At 40.6% G+C, this 26522-nt stretch overlaps 1 protein-coding gene across 2 annotated transcripts in view; it reads right to left on the minus strand.

Annotated features, from left to right (window-relative positions):
- Positions 1 to 26522, minus strand: part of IGF2BP3 (insulin like growth factor 2 mRNA binding protein 3) — a 118529-nt gene that overhangs the window by 5062 nt on the left and 86945 nt on the right. For both annotated transcript variants that reach the window (XM_075492986.1, XM_075492985.1), the window contains 4 exons: positions 24001 to 24136; positions 21971 to 22102; positions 5966 to 6085; positions 1753 to 1827 (listed from right to left, as the gene is read on the minus strand). In XM_075492986.1, the coding sequence (XP_075349101.1) occupies positions 1753 to 1827; positions 5966 to 6085; positions 21971 to 22102; positions 24001 to 24136 (463 nt within the window). The remainder of the gene's footprint in view (positions 1 to 1752; positions 1828 to 5965; positions 6086 to 21970; positions 22103 to 24000; positions 24137 to 26522) is intronic.

The raw sequence follows: 26522 nt of genomic DNA on the forward strand, positions 1-26522 counted from the left end.
ACTGCAGCTACCACAGACATGAATCACAGACAGCAGAACACAATGTAGTAGGGAAAGGATGCCAAACTCACAGGCTCTGGGATGACACCGCCTCTCCGAGAGCTGGTTACTCATCTGAGCAGCAGCTATTCCCTCTTCAAGTTGTTGTGCACCCAGATTACATTCCTGGTGCCTAACAAGCAATAGCCTATGCTCGAAATAGAGAAGAGCCTTCTTAAACAGAGCTTAAGGACAGCAGTAACAAAACTTGGCCCTGACTGTAAGGCATGCTTCAGGTTAACAGTGGTGATAAAGGAAAGGACTGAACTCTGTCTCTGCCCATCTCAGTCAAGAGGGTATTGCTCAAAGAGTAGTAGACGACTGAGGACTGGAGCTGAAGGAAGTCCCAAGGGATAACCCCACTTCCTTCACAAGACCAGCATACTCAGGAGCATCGGCTGTGCCAGTACGTTGATCCCTCTTTGCAAGCAGAAGCCTAAGTGTAGTGACTGATTGATGTGGTTTTAACCAGCGTATGGGATGCAGAAAAGGAACGCTTTCCTCCTTGCATGATCCAGGCTGGGGAGAAGAGCTGGCAACAGAACTCTGTGTGACTTCAAGTCTATCTTAGGGAGGAAGCCTGAGGACAAGCCTTTGCCTACATGAAAAGTCAGGATAAGGGATGCCCAAGTCTACTTTGGCCTGCTGCTGCTTGAAGGTAAGTTCACTGATACCTGGTGGAAAGAAAAGGTGGCCAGAATCTGACCTTGTGCTGATCCCAGATCACAAGAGCACCCCATATGTGGAACATGCCATGTGACCAAGCCCACATGCACGCAGAAAACCTCACGGAGGCAGAGCTTCTAAATTATGCTTTGCCTTCAACAGCTTCTCAAGTGTATATGGTAACTGAGCGATAATCCCAAATGCATCTAGTTCGCTATTACCACTGCAAAATACCTGCCCTGATACTTCTCCAAAACTCCTAAAGGCATTAATGAAACTGATTCTAGATATGCCTGAAGTTTGTGCACCTCCTTCTTGCAAGATGCCCTGAAGCAAAAACACAAAGACAAAAACGAGAACAGGCAAGAGAACGATGCCAGGACATGAACTCTCAAGTGACTTTCTTCCTGCTCTGGGCCTCAGCTGTGATGAGGCCAGGCTGCTGCACTACTCCTAAGGTGGTCAACTCCTTTTGGGGTAACTAGATTTATCCCTTGGCACTTAAGGCAGAAGGCCACTCCAGAACGCAATTTGAACACAAATGAGACAATCAGGTTGAGTATCTCCTTGTAGTTGTAGTGGAAATACAATTAGAAGTCTTGCATTTACCTGTAGAGCTGCCCAAAAAGCATTTTCCATTTGGCACACAACAGTGACCTGGGAAGACTCAGTCTCTCATCTTGTCAGCTTTGTTATTTCGATTTAACACACTAAACTGTTGCATGTATTAAGACAGGCTAGAAAGACTGAACTACTGTGCTCGTAGATAAAAGGGAAAATTAGGAATGTAACATGGCCATATTTTCATGCTAGACTTGGTTCTAACTTACATGAAACTCCCACCAGTTTTTGGGTGACCAGAATGTGGCCTCTGATAGTACTGTCTTACTCATGTTCATATGAGATACCTTTCAGCAAAGGGAAAGCAAAAATCAAGTTTACTAAAATTCTGAATAAAATGGTGCTTGGAACCCAGTGTTTTGTTTTCAGTATTGTCCCTTACAGTCCAAAGGCCGCTACAGACTGACAAGTTTTTATATGTTGTACCTTGAACTGAGCTTCTGGAGGTCCAGTGATGATAACCATTCTCAGCTTGGCATCTGGTCCTTCAGCAGGGGCAATCTGGAATGGATAAACATAGCTTTTGGTAGCTGTCTTTTGAAGGAATAGTTTAAAGCCACCTCCTCCCCATTTCAGTCTCACATTCTGTTCAAGAGTGAAAAATTATTCATTACAGCAGCAGCATTACACTTCAGTCATGACGGGTTTGTTCTCTTTAAAGTGCATTAATTAGCTATAATGAAATATGGAGAAATTGGCTAAACCATAAGCAAATTTACTTCTGAAAATTAAAGGCATAGCTACTCATCCACATATGGCAAAATCCCACAAACCATTTTCATGTGGCTATGAGTGATGTTAGACATGTAGCCTTCAAAAAGACAAGTGGTTAATAGACTGAGATTCTCATCCCTACCTGCTAACTTAAATAGTCTTTCCAACAAGTTTTGCTCATTAGCAAAAGTTTGCGTCCATCCCCCTGAGAACAGAAGATCACTTTACTGTTGTAACTAGTCAGATACAAAACATTCCTCTATACTGGACAATGAGTTTGCAGTTTCCAAGGGGTTTGTATCTACAGACATTTATTTGTGTGACCCAAATAAAAATTAAGCTCCACCAGAGCTGAGACAGAGACGCCTGTAGGGTCTTTAGCAGTTCATGTCACCACAAAAGTAAGATTTCTGTGGGTGTTGTTCTCAGACTCCCGTGGCATTAAATAATTCAAACTAGCCTCTGACATTCTGGATGAATCTTTTGTTTATCACAGCTGACATTTCCATTGTTGCATCTAGTATTACATAGCCGCTGTTGAATGGGCAATATATTAAACACTACAGGATTTCATCTTAGCTGTTGGCATAGGGATGTTATTCATATTTAACAGCTGTAGTTTATTTCAGACAAATTACCAGTCACCATGCATCATTTTCACTAAAGAATTTTGCTAACCAAAGTTTATATAATTATTCATATTGTACCCTAAGATGGAGAAGACATTACATACTAGTTATCTGGTTTGCATATTTATTTTTCATATGATTTCTGCATTCCAGTTGGCTATATCTAAAAATACACATTCATTTTACAGCAGTACATTTATATGACATGACATTGTGGTAAGGGCAAGCACAAACTAAATCCATTCATTCTTTGGAACACAAGTATTTTAGAGAGGCAAAATTTCGAGGCACATTTGGAGGCAGCTGACTGAACAGAGCTCAGCTTCATAACTGCCATTCATGTAAAATGGACATTGTCGTTTGCCTCTCAGTCGCCTCATGTTTTCTTAGTGAACACCAGCGCCCTTATTGAAATTTTAGGAAAAATATTTTCCATCAAGCCTTCGTTACATCTTACACATGTTTAAATGTTCTGGGACATTTCTTGCTTTGCTTTTATCTTAGAATGTCCTGTTCTCAGCAGCTGGAGTAAAACGTGGCTGAGGGCTGTGAAAGAAACATGTACTAACTAACATTTCAATGTCTGAAGGGGCAACCTAAGAGGCTTCAGCGTTAATTTTGTCTGTCTGCTCTTGGAAGCAGAAGTTATATACATACAAATAGTATCCAAGTGGTGAATTTTTAACTTCTGAGAGAAATAGTTTTTCATTCCTAACCAGAAAACAACTGGTCTTCCATATACCAAGTCACAAGCTGACAACTTCATACACCCAAAACCTGTAACGCTCATCTTAACTCCTTCAGAGACAGGAAGGGCTACTCTGGGAATAATTTATAACCAAGGAGATGCCAATGGTTCCCAACAGGTCCCAGCACTGTAGTACAGGGTGGGCAGCAGACAGCCCAGAAATCTCTGCCTGGTTCCTTTACTGAATAACTCAGTCTGCTGGAGCCCCACACCGAGCCTGCGTTACCAAGCAATGCCCCCCAGCACAGGGACACAACCTGAGCTTATCAACAGCCACATGCACCTCTGAAGTGACAGGCTGGACACCGCAGCCTTATGCGGAACCCCTGTGCATCTACACTTTATTTAGCCTTACTTTGTGGCTAACGAGTTTCATCAGATCTACAAAGCTCAGCAGAAGCACAAAGAAGATGCATGGGGATGTAAAATGTTTTCATCTGTAATAATCTACAACACAACTCAAAACAAGTTCAGAGTGTCATGCACAAAGACTTACTTCCTCCACAAAGTACAATTACTACAGTTTGGCAAGTTAAAAGTTACTCAGGCAGCACTCCCTCCAACTCTTAGCTAAAAGCACAGATTCCTTGATGATTCACAATTTATTATTTTGCTCAAAAGTTATGATAAAGGGCAGGTGGTCAACATGAGGGAAGTTCAGAAGTTTTGAGTAAGTTAGTAGTAACTATCATATTTAACACTTTCACACAGAAGCAAGCATGCTGCTCCATATTGTTCTGTCAGATTACAGATGAAGTTGCGTTTTTATTTTAATTGATAAGCATACATGCAACTTCCCAATTTAGCAAGCATACCCTGTATCTGTACAGTTCTGTTAAGATTCAATCCTATTTCAACAAAATTTTCTTTACTTTATTCCTACTGAAGCAACAAAAGACCAGAGCTTTAGCAAACTTTTAACTGAATTTCAATTAATACAGATATGTTAAATACGTTGGGTAGAGGGGTGCCAGCCAGCAGAGGAAGCCTGAGGCCACTGTTAGCCAGATGCGTGAGAAACACGGGAAACTCCCTTTCCACTAAACTGTCTTCCAAGGACCAACTAAAGAACTAGTTTGGACGGGTTCTTGGACGTCCAGGTTATTTCACATTTCTCTCTCCACCTAGCAATACCTTCCATATACCACTTAATCTTTAGATACAAACTATGGGAATGGAGAAAGAGGAAATACATGTGATACATCACACCTCCATGAAAGGCAGGTTTGATAAAGAAAAATCAATACCTCTCACTTTCTTCTATTCCATTTTTTCCCCCTAAAAATGTGATTATTAGTGCTCTACTAATGTAAACCATCTGGGTAGTATAACAACTATTTAATGTACTGCTCAATATGGGATGGAATGGGGCAGCGTGCCAGTTGGTTGACTGGCCAGTAAATGGATTGGCATTCGGCAAACCACACACAAGACTCATTCATCAGGGTTCCCCAATTACTTTGCTCTGCACACTTAGACAAGCACCTTCCAAGCCCAGCCCAGCCTCACTGGCTTCACCAAGCTCAACTCAGCATAGCCGGCTCCTGCCCCTCTGCCCCTGACCTTTGGCAGATCCCTGCCATAGCACTCACTAAACAGGCCACATCTCCTGAGCAAAGAGACAACCGAGAAAATGTTTGCTTCATCTGTGCAGGAAAAAGTCAATCTAACAGCACATAACAAAGCTACACACTGTACTTCTCCCCCCCCCCCCCCTTTCTTTTTCTTTTTTAATTTAGGCCAAAACGTTATCTTTACAGCATACAACAGCAGAACAGGTTATTTACAAGAAAAAACACTCAAACATCTAGAGAAAATACTTGTGGTTACAATGGCATTAGTAGCAGAAACCCAAGGCGTTCCTACAACTGCAACTGGTACTAACCCCTATACGCAGCCAAGGAGGATTTCACCAAATTGACTAAAATTCAAACTTAAGCTTCCGTTAGGTCAGCCTCTGCAAACCGTCTCATTCTTAGCTACATTGAGGTGATCAACAGACAAAACAGCTGGATGTTAAAGCAGGGTGCCGAGGTAAAGATGGTGTTAAAGAACTGACCGACCCCAGGAGCTTGGACTACATGGGTGATTTTAAAACACGAATGCTTCAGCATGGAGCCATCTGAGCTTGACAGCCCAAGACTGATCCATCTGGAACAGAGCAAGAGTGGCCACAGCAGTAGATGACTTCACCTGTGCTGCTGTTTTCAGAAGAGGAATTTACCTCACCAATTTTCACTTGACCAAAAGCAAGAAGAAAGCCTTTAAGCACTGCATCATTAAGACTTAAGTCTGTTTCTAAGAAATCAAGACCACCAAAGTAGTTTTCTTTGCAGCTTATATTTCACACCTCAGGAGACGTTTGAAAACATGCTTCTAATTATCTTGTCTCAAGGAAGATTAAAAGATGATTTATAAACAAAAGTACCATTTATCACATCACATTCTAAGCATGGAGTGGGGGAGGACATTCACGAAAACACTGCTTGTGCAAACTTGCTGGAAGTGTCATGTAGAATAGACAGAAAGTTAGTCAGTGTAATAATACCTTAATAGATGCGCCTGCAAAACGAGAAAGTTGTTTGATGTGCTGTCCCTGCTTGCCAATAATAGCTCCAACTGCCAAGGCTGGGATGAACAGATGAACAGTCTCAGACTCGGGCTGTTGCTGTGGGGAAGAAGGAAATATGCAGTGAATGTTTTTGAACATTACGAATCAGACTGACAGGAAAACGGGTATGGAACAGGCATGCATGGAAATGAGGGGGAAATCTTATGATGCCCTGTAATGTCTGAATATTATAAGGGTCTGGCTTTTTCTGGGAATCATGAAATTCACAGAACATGAAAGAACAGTTTGAGCCAAAAGAGGATTCTTTCATCTTTTATAAAGTACTTGCAATTTTAATGCTTAGAGTTTTAAAGAACAATTGAGGTGTTGCTTCTTTGCGGGGCTTTAGTTCTTACCTGTCACTGTCTGGATTCTCTTCCACACGCAAGACTCTGCAGATGAGGCTGCTACAAGCAGAGGAGCTACAGCCTGAGCAGGCAAACTCTTTCTAGTTTTCCTAGTTATTTTTTTTAATTTTAGATTGTGCTGAGAGCAGCACAAAAAGCCTCAGAGTTACATATATGCTACAATTTCCTTTGTGTGGGAGTGATCTGGAATGATAGCCAGCTTGAAAACTGCCAGCGATTCCTCCTGTGTAACATTATGCAACAGTTGGAGCCCTGGCAGCAAGCCTCAAGCAGGCTAGTAAATTAAACGCCAGATTAGGCATTCTTAAAAGCAAGAGGACCCTAACATTGCGCCCACTGGATATCAGGCACCATTGCAGCTTCCTATTGCTTTCAAGCAGACGCCCCAGCTGGAGAGCACAACATAACACTTGAGATCCTCTCTACGTGCTGCATAGCAATGATCGAACTGCAGGGTTACATATGCCACAATAAGCCATAACTATTTTACCAGCCTCAGAAGAGCTCATCTCGGACTAACGGAGCACCGCTGAGTACCCACTATGCCACCGTACCATTAGTCCATCCACTTACATCAGGGTTACTTCTCAAAAGCATTTCACACAAGTCTTTCTTTGAACTAGGAGGTATTTAAGACACCCCCCCCCCCCTTTTAAAGCATTTCTTCCTCTATGTAGCCCTCATGTATTTTCAAAATTTGTTTTGCTCATCCTCAACAAGACAAAGCCAACAAGCCCTTTTTCCTGCAGAGGTATTTGAAGACAATGCAGCCATCCTCATCCTTACTTTCTCAGTACCTACCATGCAGACCAGCCCGAGCACCACCGAGCAGAGCACGTGGGACCAACTGTGCTCATTTAGCTTTGCTCACTTGTATATTTTGGTAGGGATACAGACCCACATATGGAAGCTCACCGAAGCAGCTTTTTCTGGGATATTTTCAGAATAAGATATGCTATATGCAACACAAAGCAAAAAGCAGCTGCAATCCTAAAAAAGCTATCTCCACTTATTTTTAAATTTCAGTAACTTCTTTTAAGGGGAAGCAAAGTCCCAGTGCATTAACTGTAAACAAATCAGAACAAAATGCTTGTTTCCAAGTTTTACCACTTTATTTTTGGTAAACACAAGTCAACTGTAACCTCAGGGGAAGCAAATTCCAGGCACAGCTCCATGTACCAGGTGAAGAAACCCCAAAATAGGATATTGAGAATAGAAACACATTCTGCCAGTCGCTTTAGGTGATCACAACAGTTGCACAATTTACCCTGTGTTTTCACACATACAAGGCATCAGGATTCACAGTCAGTTTATGCTGGTTTAAGCCCACGTTTTCCCTGGACACAGGTTGCAGCCCTCCACACCCAGCCTCCCCACTGCCCTGAGTGCTTTGTGGCCAGCAGGATTGCAGATCCAGCTGATTTTTAAGGCAGCAGTGGGTCCCTGACCCGAATAACCAGAGAGCCACACAAGCGGCAGTCCTGGAACAAGGGAGGAAGCAACAACGATTAGGTCAGGGCATGGGAAAAGGTGGGAACACCCCTTTTAATCTGCCTACAGATCAATTTAAAACTATCTCAAAACTACGCCCTGAAACTACACATTTGTAATGAAAGATACCAGTCACTGCAGTATGTATGTTAAACTGCTTTCCAGAAGATTACTCATTTTTTCCTCTTATTATTACAAACATGCTGTGAGTGTATTCATAGTAAATCCTTTAACATGTTCATTGTGAATCCAGCAAGATTTCCAGTAATTTGGAAATGCTACTGTAGGTACTTGGTTGATCTTACCACTTCAGAAAACTGTTTCTAAATGGATACAAATTCATGAGGCATTTGTTTTTTTTCTGGTTTTGTTGCAAGGACCCATAACTAACTGCACTGGGTGTAGAGGCAACCTCTCTTTCCAATCCAGGTGCAGACAGCTTAGCCACCCCTTGCTTGCTCATCTCCTTGACCCCTACCTTCAATTGTCCACACATGCTCCAGCTCCTGCAAAAGTCCACTGCCAAAGTTTTCCCTCCCACATGCAATTCCAGCCACCCTCTTCCAGCTAAACTTTGAGCTAATGCACACAAACTTTCCAGCTAATTCATATAACACTGCTACAAATCAAAACACGACTTGGTTTTCAAGAATTTACACAGCTTCTACCTAAACATACCTCCAGACACATTTCTCTACCATAGAAACAAATCAAACTTCATTACTTTTGTTTGCAGATATTTCCTGCCTTCCCTCTGTTGCCCATCTGCCTGCAGCACAATTTTCCCCTCTTCTTCCCAAAGCTTGATTTCAAGCCACTTTCTTGGCTAGATTCAATTCACCACTGAAATTCCTTTCTGCTGCCTCACCCTTAAACATGAAACATGGGCAGCAAAGGCAATGAAAGACAGAGATGTACATGTGTCTTTCCAACTGTACGGTCAGCTCACTGTAGCGCTCTCCCCCCATCCCTCCTCATAATTTTGACTTGTTGATACTTTTCAACTTCTTTCTTCCTAAAGGACTTGTTTTATTATTTTTGCGTGAGTGAGGGTCTTTAATATTAAACTTCCATTTTGGTTTAATAGTGATATATGTTTATTAAGGAACAGTGGAGAATCTGTCGATACTCAACTGTTTATACATCGTCATTTTTTGAATTCTTGTCTGCAGAAGCACATTGGCACAAATGTGTAACCAAATTCATCTCCAGTATAACACCACACAGGATTTAGAGAAATTATGTCCATTTCCTTACCCATACTGATTTTTAACCACTCAAACATACTGTTTGATTTGCTTTAAAGCATGAACATCAAAAACAACAGCTCTTTCTTTTTTCTTCTGGCAGAAATCAAGTCTAGCTAAGGCTTTTAAGAAAGTATCATAACACCAAGTTCAATTTATTATCTGTCCACCTCCTTACCCACAATAATTTTAAAATCCTTTTGTATTTACTGGAAGACTATCCTCCAAAAGAAACACATCAAAATGTAATGCAATGACTACACCACCCATCAATCTTACAGATGCTTCTGGGGATCTTAGGATGGAAGAAAATCAACTATAATTTAATCTTGCCCATGCCATGCCACATAAGTCATAGAGCTTTCCAGGAACTTCTAGCATGAGTTATATCAGAAATAGATTCCTAGATCTTAAACATATGTTAGAAGCACTAAATTTAGGGAACTAATTTCCCACTGCGTGGAATCTGAGCTTCAATGTTCACTGCCTTAACAAGGCCAAGTTTGCTTAAGCATATACTTAAAATTTAAAAACTAAAATATATATGTGTATATATATCTTGGAGAATATTTGTCTGTAATGACTCTAGGGAGCATCCTGCAGTTCATCTTTTTTACTTCATAATTTTAAGGGCCTGAACAGTATAGTTATAAATTTAAATACTTTTCAGTCTAAATGTTAAAGTAGTGTGCATTCGTTACTGAAGTTGTAAAGTTCATTAAGTCATGGAATTAGTTATCAACTAATTTTTGACAACAGTAAGGTCTCCTGCACATGGAGAATTCTGTGCAATTTGCTCCTCTTCCCCATTCATTTTATTTCCCCCCTACTTAAGAAAACAGTTTATTCAAGACCAGCCCAGGCCTGGGAACTGATAGAAATAGGGAAAAAATGTATTTTAAAGTAGTAACCTAGGTTCTCCAAGACGTACGGTGCATACGTCTACCCTAATTCGTGAGTAACTGTCTCAGAGGTCTGTGATGCACAGACCACCTCTTCTGCTGTAGCAGTATTTGTGGGATGGGCTCAGGATTAGTCCACCCTAACGTTGAACATGTCCAAACACTATAAAGCAAGCTGTGTACTCTTCTGGGCAGTGTGGTGGGAGGCCTGCATACACTTGAGGAATACAGCTTTGGGGAGAGAAGTTTCTGTCTTGTGTAGCTGGGACACACAGTTAGACAGCACCAGGATGTTCACTCAGATGGAGAACTCAGTTTCTTAGAATTAAAATAAATAAATAAATAAATAGAGCTGCAGAAACAGATTTCTTAGAATTAAAAACCAGATTCTTGAAGGGCATGGTGACCAGAAACAATTAATTCAGTTCATAAACAGCTGATAATATTTGCTTTGTTTCTACAAAAATCAGTATGCTTTAAACACAAAACAGGCTTGATAAGGAGTTTTCGTCTATATCCAGCACATTTAACTAATGAAAACAATTTTAAATGCTGTTTTTGTTCATTAATTGCATTCCAATTTCCATCCAAATGTAGCCTGATGAAAATCAGAAGTCAAAAATTAATCAAGCTAATAAGAAAAGCACCATTCATCATTTTTTAACAGAAAATGCAAAAAATATATTAACCAAAGCAAATGGTAAACTGCATACTGAGTTTAAATAGAAAGATATATTCACTATGTTAGCAAAGGGTAGCTATGGTGGTATAGACTACACTAAGGCTTTCAGAAAGGTAACTAAAGTACAGATGTAAAACTTGATAAGTCAACTTAAATCATATTTCCTGCTTGCTCATTTAAATCATGATTGAAAACAGTGATCTAACATAGAGATGTAATTAATCTACCCCATTGGATGAGGCTAGGCAACTGCTTCTGCACACCAGTAGGCTCTAATGTTTTAGACTAGTCCAACTCTTTTTTCCTGTAGCAGCTTGGATACACCTCTTTCCATACCTCCTGCAAGTCCCTGAACACCAGCCATCTGTCCTTAGCCTAACAGCCCACACCAACTATTTCTTCTTTTTTTTTTTTTTTTAAATATTATTTCTTTTTTCAATTCCCACCACCTCCATCCAAGATCTAGCCTAATCTGTTCCTAAATCCTGTAACCCCTATGTGCTTCCCCATTACACTGGGCTTGCCTGGAGCCCCTGCCCTGCAGGTACTGTCAGGATGGTCCGCTTCACTCCAACCAGACTCTGCAGCCCTACAGAAGATTTTCACAGGAGAATCACTTCTCTGCTGCCATCCCTACCATGTTTTAGTTTACGCTTAGCAGAGCAGTCATTTCTTAGTTTCCACATCCTCAACTGGGGTGAGGCTCTTTCCCTCTTTGGGATATTGCCCCGTGCCCTTCAGCACAAGGGCTACTGCTCCACATGAGAGCTAGAAGCTGAGGACTCCCAGCCAAGAAAGTTTGCAGATTCACTGTTCTTTCTGCAACTCTTGCTTGCAGAGTTAGAAAGATCTGTAGAGCCCAACAGGCTGCCCTTGTAATAAGCTTACCATAACACTTCTTCTGCCAAGGCCTGGTGCATCAATCCTACAAACTGCCCAAAATCACATACAAGAAGGAGAGCTTTTCCCTTACCTGATACATCATCAGAAGGAAAAGCATTCCTCATCTCAGACTTGTATAACGGACAAAGCATGGTCAGGCAAGGATGAAAACTCAGAAAAATAAAGCTATGATTCTTCAGATAGATGGTGGTAGGTAAAAAAGTAGGTCCCAAACCACCAGAGTTGGGGGAGTGGACATCGTATTTGGGGAATGGTATTTAAAAAAACAAAAACAAAACACACACAAAAACAAAACCACAAAAAAACCCAAACACCACCAAAAAAAAAAAAAAAAAAAAAAAGGAGTTTTGCCTCCTCAGCTCTTGCCCAACATGAACCCCCCTCTCTTGCTTTCGGCCGACGTTGCTGCTAGGTCAGTCCATGGCTCCCTCAGTCAGTATGAGGGTGTGATCCCACTCATTGCAGGGCTAGTAAGGGGACACGTTTGTTATTTATGTCCCTCGTGTTAACTCGAGCATTAATCTCAGTCTTTTTCTGCAAGCCTGCCACAGTACAAACTTTTTTCCAGTCATGTTTTTAAGTGTCTCTATAGACCCCTTGCTCCATCAAATGTATGTGGTTGGTAAATCCATGGCAACATTTGGGATAAGGTTGTAAATCTTTAAAAATATTTTACCCACTGAAGGAAATAGGATTTTGTGCCAGACATCAATGGGAGCAGAATCACATCTTTGCTGGTTTCTAAGCCCATTATGCATCTCCAGTACATGTTTTCATTTACTCTAAATGTGCTGCAAATGAATTACCTTAGGATGAGATGTTTATTTTAAGTCACAAAGTCATGTTATCCATTTCTAGCCAGCACCAGTTTTTTTAGCTGCGAGGGAAATAATTAAAAACTATTTTAAGACTGCATGGAACATTCTCAGCCAATGTTTGGCTACCATCTAGCCTAGTGGGTTATTGATGTTTTTTTGTTTTTAAATAGTAAACAAATCCACTTTGTAAAGTAAAAAAAAAAAAATACAACCAGTAGATGACTACATTAAAAAGTTCTGTTTTGCCATTCTCCCCCTTCCCAACTGCCATGATCACCATCACCAAGGCAAGGCAGATTTACAGATGACTCACTTGGTCTTCAGAATACCCTAAGCTTTGTCAGGAAACGAGGTATCATTTTATTCAAACCCTCTACCAGACCCAAAGCCAAAATTTAAACCATGTTTTTGCAATGCACTGTGAAGAATTATCCTGGCCTACAGCTATACTGAATGCTCTTATTTATTTAGTAATAAAAGCTTGCAGCAAGGGGAAACCAACATTAAGCCAAGTATCCTTGAAGATATTCCAGTAGGATTCAATGCATTCATAAAAAATAAGCTTTTGACACCGGTGAAAGAAATCCTACTGTTTTCATTTTCCAATACTAACGTTAAAAGTTTAAGCCTTCATTGGAAACAAGAGGCTCATTAAGGAAAAATTATTTAAAGTCTTGGTAGATAGTCTTGCACAGTTTTACAACATCCTTGCAAGTACCTCTTGGGTCACCATCTTGTACATCAGCTAAAGTGGTGCTGTCAATGTAGGTTAACAAACTGAAGCCTGAGCTCCCCCCACCCTCCAAGCTTTTTGGGTTTATTTAGAACAGATTTAAGCCTGTGCTGTGAGTCTAAAACCTTCTGCCATATTCACTACCTGAAAAGCCAAGTGTACACTCAGAAGGTAAGAGAGAGTTCTTCACTGCTGAATTCAGTCAACCAAGAGCTAGCAAAACATAATTTAAAAGCAGCAATGTGTATTTTTAACTTTGCTCTGGACACCCTGAAGCATCACCCGTTTTCCCATGCACAAACGGTACTGCCACCATCCACCCAGGGCTTCATCTTCACATGGACCCCAGATTGATGCGAGAAGCAGGAGCGGTAGGAAGGATTTCCAAATACAACAAGGAACTCCCCCACAGCAGCTTCAACATCACGCTTGCAGCAACCTTCTCCTAGTGTGGCCAGGAGCTCATCACACCACCTCCCTCCACTGTCTGGGTCTCTGGGCTGGCAACCTGCTGTATTCAGAGCAGAGCTGGCTCCCCTTTACCCTGCAAGCATTACTGCTGCATCATGTAAGAAACACTTGTGTCACTAGATGAACCAAGAGCATGACCCTTTCTGAGGCAATCAGCCCACAGCAAGGCCATGCAGCTCTACCTCTCCCCCACATCGGTCCTGGACTGGACCCAGAAAGTACGCCGTGCAGGTGGGAGCCCTCTGTCCTGCTAGCTGAGCTGGTCCTCTCCTCTTGGTTGAAAACCTAAGCAATAACCCCTGTCTGCATTTCCAATTTGGGAACTACTGCATTTCAACACCTGAAACTCAAACACAGCTGGTTATTACACAATGGTCAGTACCTTAAGTGAGATGCTACTAAAATAATCTCACTTAGTACTACTCACTCCACTTCTTGGCTCTCAACTTCAGTACTTTTCATCACCATTGTCTTCTACCTGGCAAGCCATGGGGATCTCCTCAGACTACTAGAAGTCACTAACAGGACCACACCTATCAGAAGTGTTTCCAACATGAAAACCTAGCCAGGAACGAGGGGGTAGAAATCACAGAAGCGGAGAAGGAACATTTTCTGGCAGGCTGGTTATAAGGCATTTCACAAGCAGGAACAGGTCTGACATATTTCTGAACATGCCATGAACTTTTTGTTTTTGCAAAATCTAATTGGCCACAATGCCAAAAAAAGCAATCTGCCACCTTTTATTCGGAATAGACAGCCAAAAGCAGAAATCAACATAAGGAACAGATTGTGAAACTACGTAAGCAGGAGTTTTTCTGGTCATTCACAAGCAAACATAGGTATTTGGTGTTGCAACACTGCACGACCACCAAAACAAAAGTGCTTATGTATAGAAACACTTCCTCTTCAAAAACCGTGGCTGTGACACACCAGCCACATGGGTACTCCAGACTCCTAGAAGTTGCCCATGAAATCTGTGGCTTTGAGAGATACAGGTACTCATCAGCTCTGGTTTACAAAGACACTGCTCTCAGATTCCTTGGCAGCTGCAAGAAAAACAGGTTGTGAAAACACAGAAAGGTCACTTATTTTTCCAGCATGTTTAACGAACAAACAAACCAGAGATGGAGCCAGCTACACCAGAATGATGACTTGACCTATTTTTGTTTCTGGCCTGAAGGAGCTCAGCACACTCTAGTAACAAAATATTATTTGGCACCTTAAGGAATTAAATTTCCCATTTAGTTTAACATTCAAAAGATACTGAGCCTGGTACTTAGAGTTTGGGAGTCCGAAATGCTCAGGGAACACCGATTAAATCTTCTTCCCATGACAAGAATCTGAGAGCAGGGGACCAACACAAATTCTTATCTCTTGTCCCAAGGAACTACAAATATCACTACAAGCATTCAAACCTGCAGTGAGGAAGAAGCCATTTTTATTTTAAAAAGTGTGCATTACTAGTTAGCGAGTGATGCTATTTGCATTATGACAGCCTCAGAACTGTAAAAAGAGCTATTAAGAATAACCGGAGGCTTCAACACCTCGGAAAAAATACCAACTGTCAACTTGCCAGATCTTTGTACATCATACGGTGCCAATTGCATTTTTGCTTCCCTCACTGGGGCCAGTCCATCTCCAGAGGCAGAATAGTTTCTGATTACTCCGGACATGGGTCCCTGCCAACACAGCATGGTAGAAGCAGGAGACTTCGAGGCAATGGGAGGACCAACAATTTTCTCCACAGGGCAGAACAATCCCACAATGTTATGCACCATGGAGCAAATTTCTTATTTGTCAAAAATGCATCATTAATGAATTTAAGAAAATAAGCAGCAGGAAAGGTGTATTCAAGGCACTGAGGTTACAATCTTCAAAAGAAGTCCAATTAGCTGGTAGTGTTTTTTTCCAGACAATGCTGTTGTCCTACAGTGCCCTCCTCAAGATTTTGTGTCCTGCACATGTATGGTTTTCATTTCATTGATATAAAACCATTTTGTAAAAACACTGGCAAATCCTTCTTCACCCCCCAAAAACACATCCTCTTTTGGCTGTAGGACAGCTCCTCACAAAATCATCTACTGCTTAACAAGCTAGCCAAATTAGGGCAAAGCCCCTTACAACTACACACATTATAGATGTATATACATTACTATCCCTGGGTAGATTAGATGTAACAGTTGCACAAGCTAATCCTATCAAACCCAGACATCCAAAGGAGCCCAACTCCACCAAGTAAGAGTCAAAGTACCTGGAAACATAGGACAGTTTTTCCTCTTCCTTGTGTCTCATCTATGCTCAGGGCATCAAATGAAGGCCCTCAATGAAGCAATTTTTCATTTTAAATTACTTTTCTTTCCTGCCAAAAGCACAATACAGTTATTTCTTCTCTTACATCTATATCATATAGAAGATTTCTTCTTTATTATTATTATTATTATTTAAGAAAATTACTGGAGAATAAAGAAGGAATCTCTCTTGACCACAACATCTTCTAAGGAGAAACTTCTCCATTAGCATGTTCCTCACCTGCAACAAAAAGCTTCAAGAGATGGCAAAAAGAATAAAGGAAAGCAACCTATCAGCCTAGCTGTACAAGACTTTTTGTCATCAGAAAAAGGTAGTTCGATTTCTTGGTTTTGTTTACTGTAGCAAACTACCTTTTTCTTTTTTTTCCTCTTTTTTTTTTTTTTCTTTTTTTTTTGTCCTTCCTAGAAGCCTCTTTGCATATCACATAACCTGAAAATTAACTGTGAGGCTAAAGAAAAGGTTAGAAAGAGTGAATTTTGAGGGTAGAGCTTCAAGAAGCTACAACGGGCGTGCAAAAAGACCAGTAGAGAAAGCAGTCCTACTGTGAGCAGAGGAACGTCTCTTCACCTTAGCTAACTTTCACACAGCAGAAGTTCAGCTTTCTCTTACAGGACCTTACAGATGCAGGAGAGCAGCTGGCATGAACTCCTCTTGTGGAGGAAAGCTGTCTATTTCTCACCTTCCTATATGTTTGAGTACATCTGCCATGTGACAGAGAGAGAATTAATTCTACCACCCTCTTTCAGGACATTCAAGGGCAGGATGAGCTCTCCACAGGTTAGCCCTCCTTCCCCCATACCATTGGGATGCCAAATTTTAGACCCAAAGGCTACAAAAGAAATGCAGTCAGATGTACAATTAAACATGCAAAGTTTCAACTATAAAAGGAAGGGTGCAACCCACTTAACCCCAGTAGATGGGCCAGGTGTATTTAATTGCATGATGGTACACAGTTGCACTCCAAGACAAGGATTTCTTGTTTGTTTGGAGCTTTAAAATCTTCATTGTTGCATGAGAACAAGCTTCTATTCTTGAGACAAGTATGTGCATATTCTCCCCAAAGTTCAGAAGACAGAAGCAAGAACTTCATCAAAACAGCTTTGAGCAGTACAACACTACATCTGAAGCAGTTTGGCTGGGATACTTTCTAAAACATTTTTTGTGGCAACATATCTTCTGGAAAAAACAAACACGGGGCATATTCACTTTGGCAGAATCTTACTCTCCTCCTCATACAAATCCCAATTCTTCGTGCAGGAGCTCAGCTCGTGACACTCATTACGAGTGACAGTGGGCGGACTAACAAAACTATTTGCAATTGTGTCAGAACTGCACCACACGCAAGCATTTAAGTGAAGAGTTACGGAGAAAGATTTAAGGGTAAACAGAAAGTGGTGGTTCTCCAGGTCCAAAAGCAGCTGAACAAGACCTTAGCTACAAATAGGCCCAGAAAGGCTACTGGTCCTTAGTATGGTCACACAAGGGCACACAGTCATAAAAAAATCCCACCACATTAGTTTTATCATATCACCAAGATCCTAAGAGTAAAATCATGTCCATTTGACAGTAAAAATAATTTTAAACTCCTAATATTCTTAACTGAGACATTTCTTAAATCCTACTTTTTCCTCAAATCTTATAACATTTCAATGATTCCCACATGTTCTGATTTACTTGTCTTTTAGGAGGCCAGAGAAACGTATACAGATCTTGGATTTTTGCAAAAGGGAGAGGAAAATTCCAGAATCGAAACACAGTATGCTATTCCATTGCATCCCTTTTAAATGACTACACAAAGTGAGTGCTTTAAACAGACAAACAGAGCTTGGACTTTGCAAATAAATTATACAGTTGCAATATCACGAATTGTTGCTATGATAAGTAAATATCAAAAATAAAAAAGAATGGTTAGCCTGCACTAGATGTGGTGCTGAGGCACTGTTAGCCACATGCAGTGGACATGTGCACACACACGTGTGTTTATATCTATAAACAGACAGGTACCAAGGACGGCCTGTGCCTTCCTGTATAGAGTCTACTGCCAGGACAAAGGGTAAAGCAACAACCAGATTCTTAGTGAGGCAGAAACTACATCTCATTAGATTAAATTAGATGAGGCTCTATGAGCCTCTAAGAGCCACCCATGTCCAGCCCCGAGCAGAAGGCAAAATTTGCACTGACAGAAATAAGCAAGACGGCAGCAGGATACACTTCTTACAAGACTTTGGTGTTATACACCACCGTGAACCATCATGGAGATGGACCACAGAGAATGAGGTTTCTCAATCACGTGGAAATTGTTCTCCTGAGTGTGATCCAGTCCAAGGAGCTAAATGCAAACCAGTGTTTAACACGGCCATCTCCGAAGTTTGTAACACTGGACTATTCCTGAAACAGCTGGAGAACAGTGTTTATGCTCTTGTCAAATATGCTTTAAAGTTTTGCATGAAGAGGGAGAGGATGAAGCATCACACAGCTCACATTAACACAGCTAAACCTATCTAATTACTCAGTCCCAAGCTCCTGAATACTCAGTTTTAGGAACACTTGGCTACAGCTGTATATATGGGTGTTCAGACCTGTCACTTTAAGCTCTGGCAATGTAACAAAATCCTAGATCTGTTTACTATGCAGATTTTTCTCTTTCCACCCATATAAAAAAGCAGCATCAGGAATGTGACAGACACTTGTTTCAATAATTAAGATGACACCTCAGTTTCTTTGGGAACAAGTCCTACACAAGGTCACAGCAACACTTTGTCACTCGAAAACACTACAGATGAAGGATCAGCTCCATATGGAAACTCTTCTTCAAATGCCCAAAGCTCACTCACCTACCTCTTCTGACCCAAGGGAGAGCAACTTGTGAGTCCATCCCCACAACAAGGTGAAGAAAGGGTCCACACATTCAAAGATATTCAAACAAAAACTTCATAATCCTCAGGCACGTCAGTGGGGTCCCAAGGCTCACTATATGGTTTGTAAGCACACAATCACAAAAGACTTCAATTACATTAGATGCCAAGAGGCCCCTGATGATGGCATAGCTGAAATTGCTGAGGAGCACACCTTTACTCAGTCAAACAGGAGACAGGGAAGAGCCACCCATGTCCAGCCCTGAGCAGAAGGCAAAATTTGCACTGACAAATATAAGACAGCAGCAGGATACACTTCTTATACCCCGATGCCAGCGGTGTTTGCAGAAAGGATTTTCAGCTGCCTGAAAGGAATGTCCTCAATGCCAGCTAACCAGTGCTCCCCAGCGTAAAGGACATCCACTCGAAACAAGCTAAAGGGACTTGGGTTGCCCAAACGTTTTTGCCAAAACAAGGAACTTGGTAATTAATAGCTCATAGGTAAATGGACAAAGTCTCCCTGTGATTTCTTCATTAATGCTTCTAAGAGCTTTCCCTGAAGCCTCTTTTACTCACACAAATTTTTATTTTATTTTAAATCCCTTATGAGCTCTCCTAGATCTCCCTCTGTGGTTACCTTTAGCCTTTCAAATTGTTTCCATTTCTTCTTCAAGATATAGCCAGCCCTTTTTAGGAACTTTTAGCTCTTTTAGGAACTTTTAGCTCTTTTGCTCTTTCTACCTCTACATGCCCCGATACCCTACTTAATCAGTGTCTTAAAAATTGTTCTACTAGAGAAAAAGAAAAAATTAGAGGAGTAAAACTCGGCAATTACAGAAACTAACTTCATACACAAACAAGATTTAAAAGTCTTTGTCCAATGAAAGTAAAAAAAAATAAATTAAAATGGAAACTGTTTTCTGGAAAACTGCATCCTTTAGAAGATAAACTTATACTTTTTCTTGTTTTCCTCTCCCCAGAGAGGGACAGCTACTCCAAGTAATCTGAGGGGCTGACTTGCCTGAAGCCCACAGAACCACCTGCTCTTTTCCAGATAAGGTCACATGTAAGTAAGAAAAAGGTGAGATAGTTTCAATTGTTCATGCATTTGTTTCAGAAGCCCTTAGTATCAGGTTCAGGGGCTGTCTTGGTACCACCCCCAACCTCCACAAAAGACATTCAGAGTTTATCCTCTGAATCTGTGAGTTTATCTCTTCTTTTTGCAGTCTAGATGTAGGACAAGCTAGTATATCTGGAACAAGAGCTTATTCAGAGGACTAGGCAAACAGCACGAACAGGAGCAAGAGAGAGTTCAGACAGCGTGGTCCTTCCAGCTGCAAAGTTTCTACACTTTTACACAATGACACTTATTTCTTGATGCCTTTTTCCAGATGTTGCCACTATCCTATTTCCAGAAACCTGGAAACTGCCAGAGCTCTTAGCAGGCCAAAAAACATGCATCTGGGGGGGGAATAAAGGTGCACTAGCAACAGAGGGACAGACACTAAGATTGAAATCACCAAATTCAGCACTGTTTAGGTGTGTATTCAAAGCAAAAGCAAGAAAGAACCACAACAAAAGGAAAAAGTGGGAAAGAAATGAAAATAAACCAAGTGAGGAACAGAACTGTAGGCTTACAGTATGAATCTCAAGAATAGCAAAGTAGTTTGCAAATCTGGAGTAAAAAGAAAGAAAAAGCTACACTTTTCATTACCACTACAGTAAAGGAAGTTATATGCTGAAATCACTTCTAGTTTCTCTTAAAAAAAGAAGAAATAAATTGAGGCAATCCATTACCACAGATGGCATTTTATCCAATACAATGAGGCAGAAACCTGTATTTTTTAGTTTAGTCTGCCACTCTAATCAAAGTGCAGAGGGACTGGGGGGGGGGGAGAATTTGTTTGTCATAAATAGAGGCACTGCTATTAGCAGTAAAATAACCGAGTATAAACATATTTGTTGTCATTTTCATTGGAGCACTTTTTCCTGATAAAGCCACTATTATACTCAATATAGTTTGTAATACATTCATAACACCCAAGTTGTTCATTCCCACAAACAATGCTACGAGTGCGGAATTTTTCCTGTTCCTTGCAGTGACATTTTCTTGGCTTCTTCCTCTGGGAAAAATACTTAGGCAACAACTTCCCTTTAGCACAATATATATAGACCCACTTGAGTTATTTGATAACATTCAGTTTGCTGTGCTGCATTTTCACTTTTCTAGTTCATGAAGAGTCTCAGACTTAGCTGTTACTGTTGAGCAAAGAAGAGGGCAAAGCCAGCCATGTCGGAGCTGGCAAAGCTCTGTCATCCGCTTGTTAGAGTTCATTTTGAAAATTCGTCTTCCATTGAGTTGCTAACAACCACCACCACAAACAAGTGAGAGATGAAAATCACCTTCTCTGTGTAATGAGGTTGTCTTTTCTTGAGTAGCAGAGCACCATCTCTTTCCAGAAAGACTCTAGAGCTTTCTGATACAGCAAATTATCCTCTGCTCCATAGCAAAAGACCTCATTTATGATTACTAATCAGCACTGGATTTGAATAAGATTCTATTGAACTTTTTCACATATTTCTTAGGGAGCAATGTGGCAAGTAAATCACAGCTTTCTGGAGATTAATCCATGTAATTACATGCTATATATTTAGCAATACTGCATTTCAACAGGGCTTGTACATTTATAAGAACTACTACATTCAAACAAACATTTCAGCTGCATGTAGATCCCCGCGTTAAGATCATTTTTTTCCTTCCATATCAACAGGAATACAATTGCAGACTAGCATTACTAATTGCAAATTCCAGCAATTTTTAAATTCCATTTTATATGTAATTTCTTTCTGTAATAATTCAAGTTATCTAGAAAATAGGATCTCACACTTCTAAGAAACACCATTTTCTGCTTTCACTGAGAATTTCACTAAATGACCAATGAATGCTTGCTCTCAACCACAGCCACATGAAATATTTTCAGTATGCAAGCAGAAAGACAGACAACATTTAGAAAACTGACAGAACACAGCTACTAAAACACTGTTCCCAGATCTTTGAGGTAATTTGGCAAAAATACAGCAAACTGATTAGTTTTGAACAGCAGCGTTATACAGATTATTATCACCATCCACTAACCATCCAAAATCAGAGACTTCCCTTACCCCAAATGGTGGATATGAAGCAGCAGCAGCAGCGGAGGCAACATTCACTGCAGGAGGTGGTATTCCTGAAGAAGAAGGTGGGAACAGACCCAAGGCATTCAGATTTAGTCCAGGAATTAAATGTGCTTGAAGCTGCAATGGCAGAAGAGTTAAGATTTACAATCCTGGTTATTCACTTTAATCAAAATCCTAGTTGGCATAGGCTATTAACCTTTTGAGAAGATGTCAGTATGTTATTTAAAAAACAAAACAAAACAATACTTTCATCTCCATTACCCCAAGGACTCCGCTTCAAACCTATTTCTCAGACATATGCACAGACCAATAACATTAAAAACACGTAGTAGGAAAGGCAGCTGGGAATCACTTGCTACAACTTAATCAGTGAAACATATGACAATCTTTATAGCAAGAAATTCAGGTAATAGTACAATTTACTTTCAGAGTGAACAAAATTATCAGAGAATATAATATAATAATTTTGGCTTTACTCTAAAGAGACAGCCCTGTAGAAACAGAGAAAGCCCATGCACAAGCCCTGAATTTTCGTACACTGGGGGTATATGCCACACTATAACCCACACTCCCGCCCATATCCTTTCCCTCCCATAACTTGTAAAAGATAAAGTAAGATATGCCCAGAGTTTGCTGGGAAAGCATCAGCTATAAAGTTGCATGTCCCTTACTTGACCACACCTGAGAAAAGTGGCAACATCACGTGGTAGGAAGCATTTGTTGTCCGTGATACAAAACTTGTCAGTACCCTTTTTCACTTTTCCCGATTATTGCCCAGTAGTATGACTGTGCTTTAGTAATACCTCAGCTAGAGACAGACACCATCTCAGGCCATCAAGATAAGCCAATCATGAGACACCAAAAACTCCCCAAAAACTTCACCAACCAAAAAACTACCCTAATAATCACTACAAACTAAACTTGAAATCCATCCAGTAACAGAGGTAGTTTTCTGCTTACCACACCTTTGCCAAACAGCAGAGCAGCCTCAAGCTTACCCCATGTTCCTGCTTGCTATATGAAGCAAAAAATGTACCACTATAAACTTTTACTGTGTCCTCGTCTGTAGTTTGTGTCCTGCAATTTGCTTATAGTATGGGAGGGAGGGCAAATGCAGGGAGAATATTCTCTCCAGCTGGTAGGAAAACCATGAAGAACAGCCATTTCTAGAAAACCAGAGACTACTGTAAACTGAAAAAATATTTCCAGTCTGATTCTAGACCATAAGATTTGGATACGTACACAAAAAGTTCTTCATAGCTTATCAAAAATCTCAATTATTTCTCAATATGCATTAGTAATACTTTGCCAAACTAATGAGGTGTGTTGTTTTTATTACATAATCACCAATCATCTTTGAATAACTAAATGCCTTTATCATCTATATCAAGAAAAACCTTAATAAAGCCTTCTTAAATTAAATAATTGAAAGCCGGAGAGATCCTTCTTCTACATGTTGTTATGCTTTTAACATGAAGAGACTGGGAATCACTACTTTAAGAAACATATACAAACTAGAGCACATAATCCACAATAGTACATAAACACACATTCCTTTAGTTTTTTGCAACAAGAAAAAAGTGAAATGCTCATTCATTTCCTCAGTCTAAATCAATTTCTCAGTTCCCCTACTCAAAACAAACCAGAAAAATCCTTCATTAAAATAGCATACATACATCAATAAATAATAAAAAAAAATCTCACCCAAGCCCCACAAATTAATACAGGAGGCAACAGAGAGGTTGCGACAGGGAAATTCTGATGCGATATTAGGAAAGAAATTTTCACCACGAGGGCAGTGAGACAGAGCACAGGCTGCCCAGAGAGACTGTGGAGGTTCTACCCATGGAGATGTTCAAGAGGGGACAAGTCCCTACACAACCTCATTTAACTTTGAAGCGGGCCCTATATTGAGCAACCCCCCTGCTGGGCCAGGTGACTTCCAGAGGTCCCTCACACCTAAATCTTTCTGTGGTTCTAGTTCCAGAAAGAGCCCATGCCGTAAGACAACTCACATTCATAGCAGCAATATCATTTTCATAGGACTCCCTGATTTTCTTCATAATTTCTTCCTCAGCCTTAGCACAAGTTTCAATACTGCCTTTAACTGTAATGGTCCTTTCCGGATTATAGAGTGTCAAGTCCTGCAATCTGCAAATGAAACAGAAGCACAGTTAATTAGCAAACAGCGGAGGGTAATCCGGGTTTATCATTCGAGTGCGATGGCATCCGAGCATGTCGAGTTTGCCCTCCAAAAAGCGTAGTATCAATTCATAACAGGGCTCAAATACAGTTCTCAGAGAATCTGGAGAAACTCTGTCCTCACAGCAAACGCAACAAAAACCACCGCAGCGAGGTTTGGCAGCAGATGGTTGAGATGCGTTTAGGTGCAACACAAGATGGAAACGGTCACCCTCTGTAGGAACATGAGCTGCAGAGCAGTGCAGCACCATTCAGCTTCGCGCTCCACACCAGCCCTACCAACAGAGAGAGGGCTTCAGACATTTTAGACATCCCAGAAACACAGACCATAAGGAACTTTCTTTCCTTGACAACAATAGTGGGTTCCTTAAGGAAGGAGGGGAAAAAAGCCCAACCCTCAGTGAAACTGCAGGAGAGCCTCCAAATCCTCATAACGGGAAAACCAAAAGCTGTGTGCAAGTCAACATTTGCCGTGAAACACTAGTAACTCCTCAGGGAAAACAAAAGGGTTACAGCATTAAACTAGTGCTTTGCTAGGTAACAAATGCTTAACCTACTATGGTAAAATAGAAGAAACCAACTGGGAAGCCATGGCATATCCATGTGCTGAGAAGAGGTGAGTTGAAGGGGTGCCCCCCCCAAAAAAAAAAAGAAAAAAGAAAAAAAAAAAAGCTCAGAGCAGGATGCAGGAGGGGTGAGGAAGCCCATGGCAGGAAGGAGAGAGGAAGAAGCATGCAAGGCTTGCTTTCTTGCACAGCAGGCAGCGTGGCAACCTGTGCATCTCAGTTAAGCAGCGGCAAGCACGATATGAATCCACAAAGCAATCCTTGAGTTTCCAGTGTGCGAGCACTGAGTTACTGCCTCAGGAAGGGAAGTGGTGGAAAACACCCCAAAGAAGAGAGGAAACGCTTTCCCAGACCAGCTGCCTTACTTTAACTTTATGGACAAGCTTACCAAAAAGCCTAAATGAAGAGATCAGGAGAAAGACTAATTAGACAAAGCAGAATCAATGGACATATATGCTCTCTTTATGTACTGATTAAACCAGACAACTTCATGGGGCTATTTCAGACATAGCATGACCAGTATAATCTTAAGGCCAAGATTTTAATGCAAATAAACCATTAACTTGCTAAATTAAAAAAATACTCTGTGAGTGTTCACAGACAATGTGTTATTTGTGTCATCATCAATAAAGACAAGTTGGTTTCACGGAATGAAGACCATTATCCCATTTACGCTGTACATATTTTTTTTCCTTTAAGAAATAGCATTAACAGCCTGTGTACTGTTTGCAAACGAAATGTTTATGCCAACACATTTAAGAGAGCATGCTGGCCTTACAAAACCTATTTTTGAAACACACTTATTTGGGGTGCTTTTTCTTCAATTGATGTGCTTCCCTTCCTCAGACTAATTCCATAGACAGTTACATACCTTCAGGGAGGGTCTCAGGTTCTTTCACCCAATTTTGAATTTCTTCTTTTTGAGGAACCTCATTCACTCTTAGCTTCCTTGCCTTCATTTGAGCTGTTTTCTGCAGTACACTTTTTTTTTTGTCTCCTGCATGTATTCACACCTCTTCATATGTCTTCATGTATCTTCCAAACTTTCTCCCTTTCCTACACAGCCTATAAGCCTTATTCTCACCCTTTCTGGCTAAAGCCTAAGTCCAAGATGCCCTCAAACGCTTGGAAATTCACACCAGAGCATTCGTTATTCAGAACAGGAGGTTCTCAGAAGATATTGCTCCAGGGTAAAACTGCTATTAACAGCCAAGCTTCTACAGAGATGTTGATCTAATCAGTGATTTGCAGATTTCCAGTGAAGATAAAAAAAACCTCCTGTTTAATCTCAGCTAAATTTGAACAGGTCTCAGTTACCTTCACAGACTCAAAAACCAAAAGCTATTACTTTGAAGCAGACAGTCAATGTATCCCAGTTTGGCTGCTGGTAGCCAAGAGGGACAGAACTGCTATTAAAAAGACTATTTTCAGTATTCATTTGCTTTATTTCCTTCCCTCTTGTCCAAAAATCTAACCTATACCAGGAAGTAAAACATCACTAATTTCACTCATTTTCATACACTGATCCAGGCTTATAGTTTAAAGCACTCATCATTACATATGGTATAATAAGTTGAAAACAACTGACACTTAAAATATAGTCTAACACAGGCTCCACATAGCCTGTGTTATTTTTAGGCTTCCTCTTGACTGAGTTTACAATGAAGACTCACTGTTTACATTAAATTTAACTGAGCTTAACTAACAGTTTAATCCACATTATGGAAAGGTCTCTGAAAGGCTGTTATCTCAGCCTTCAAAACACACAT

Source organism: Mycteria americana, chromosome 2, assembly GCF_035582795.1.
Source record: "Mycteria americana isolate JAX WOST 10 ecotype Jacksonville Zoo and Gardens chromosome 2, USCA_MyAme_1.0, whole genome shotgun sequence".
Lineage (NCBI taxonomy): Eukaryota > Metazoa > Chordata > Aves > Ciconiiformes > Ciconiidae > Mycteria > Mycteria americana.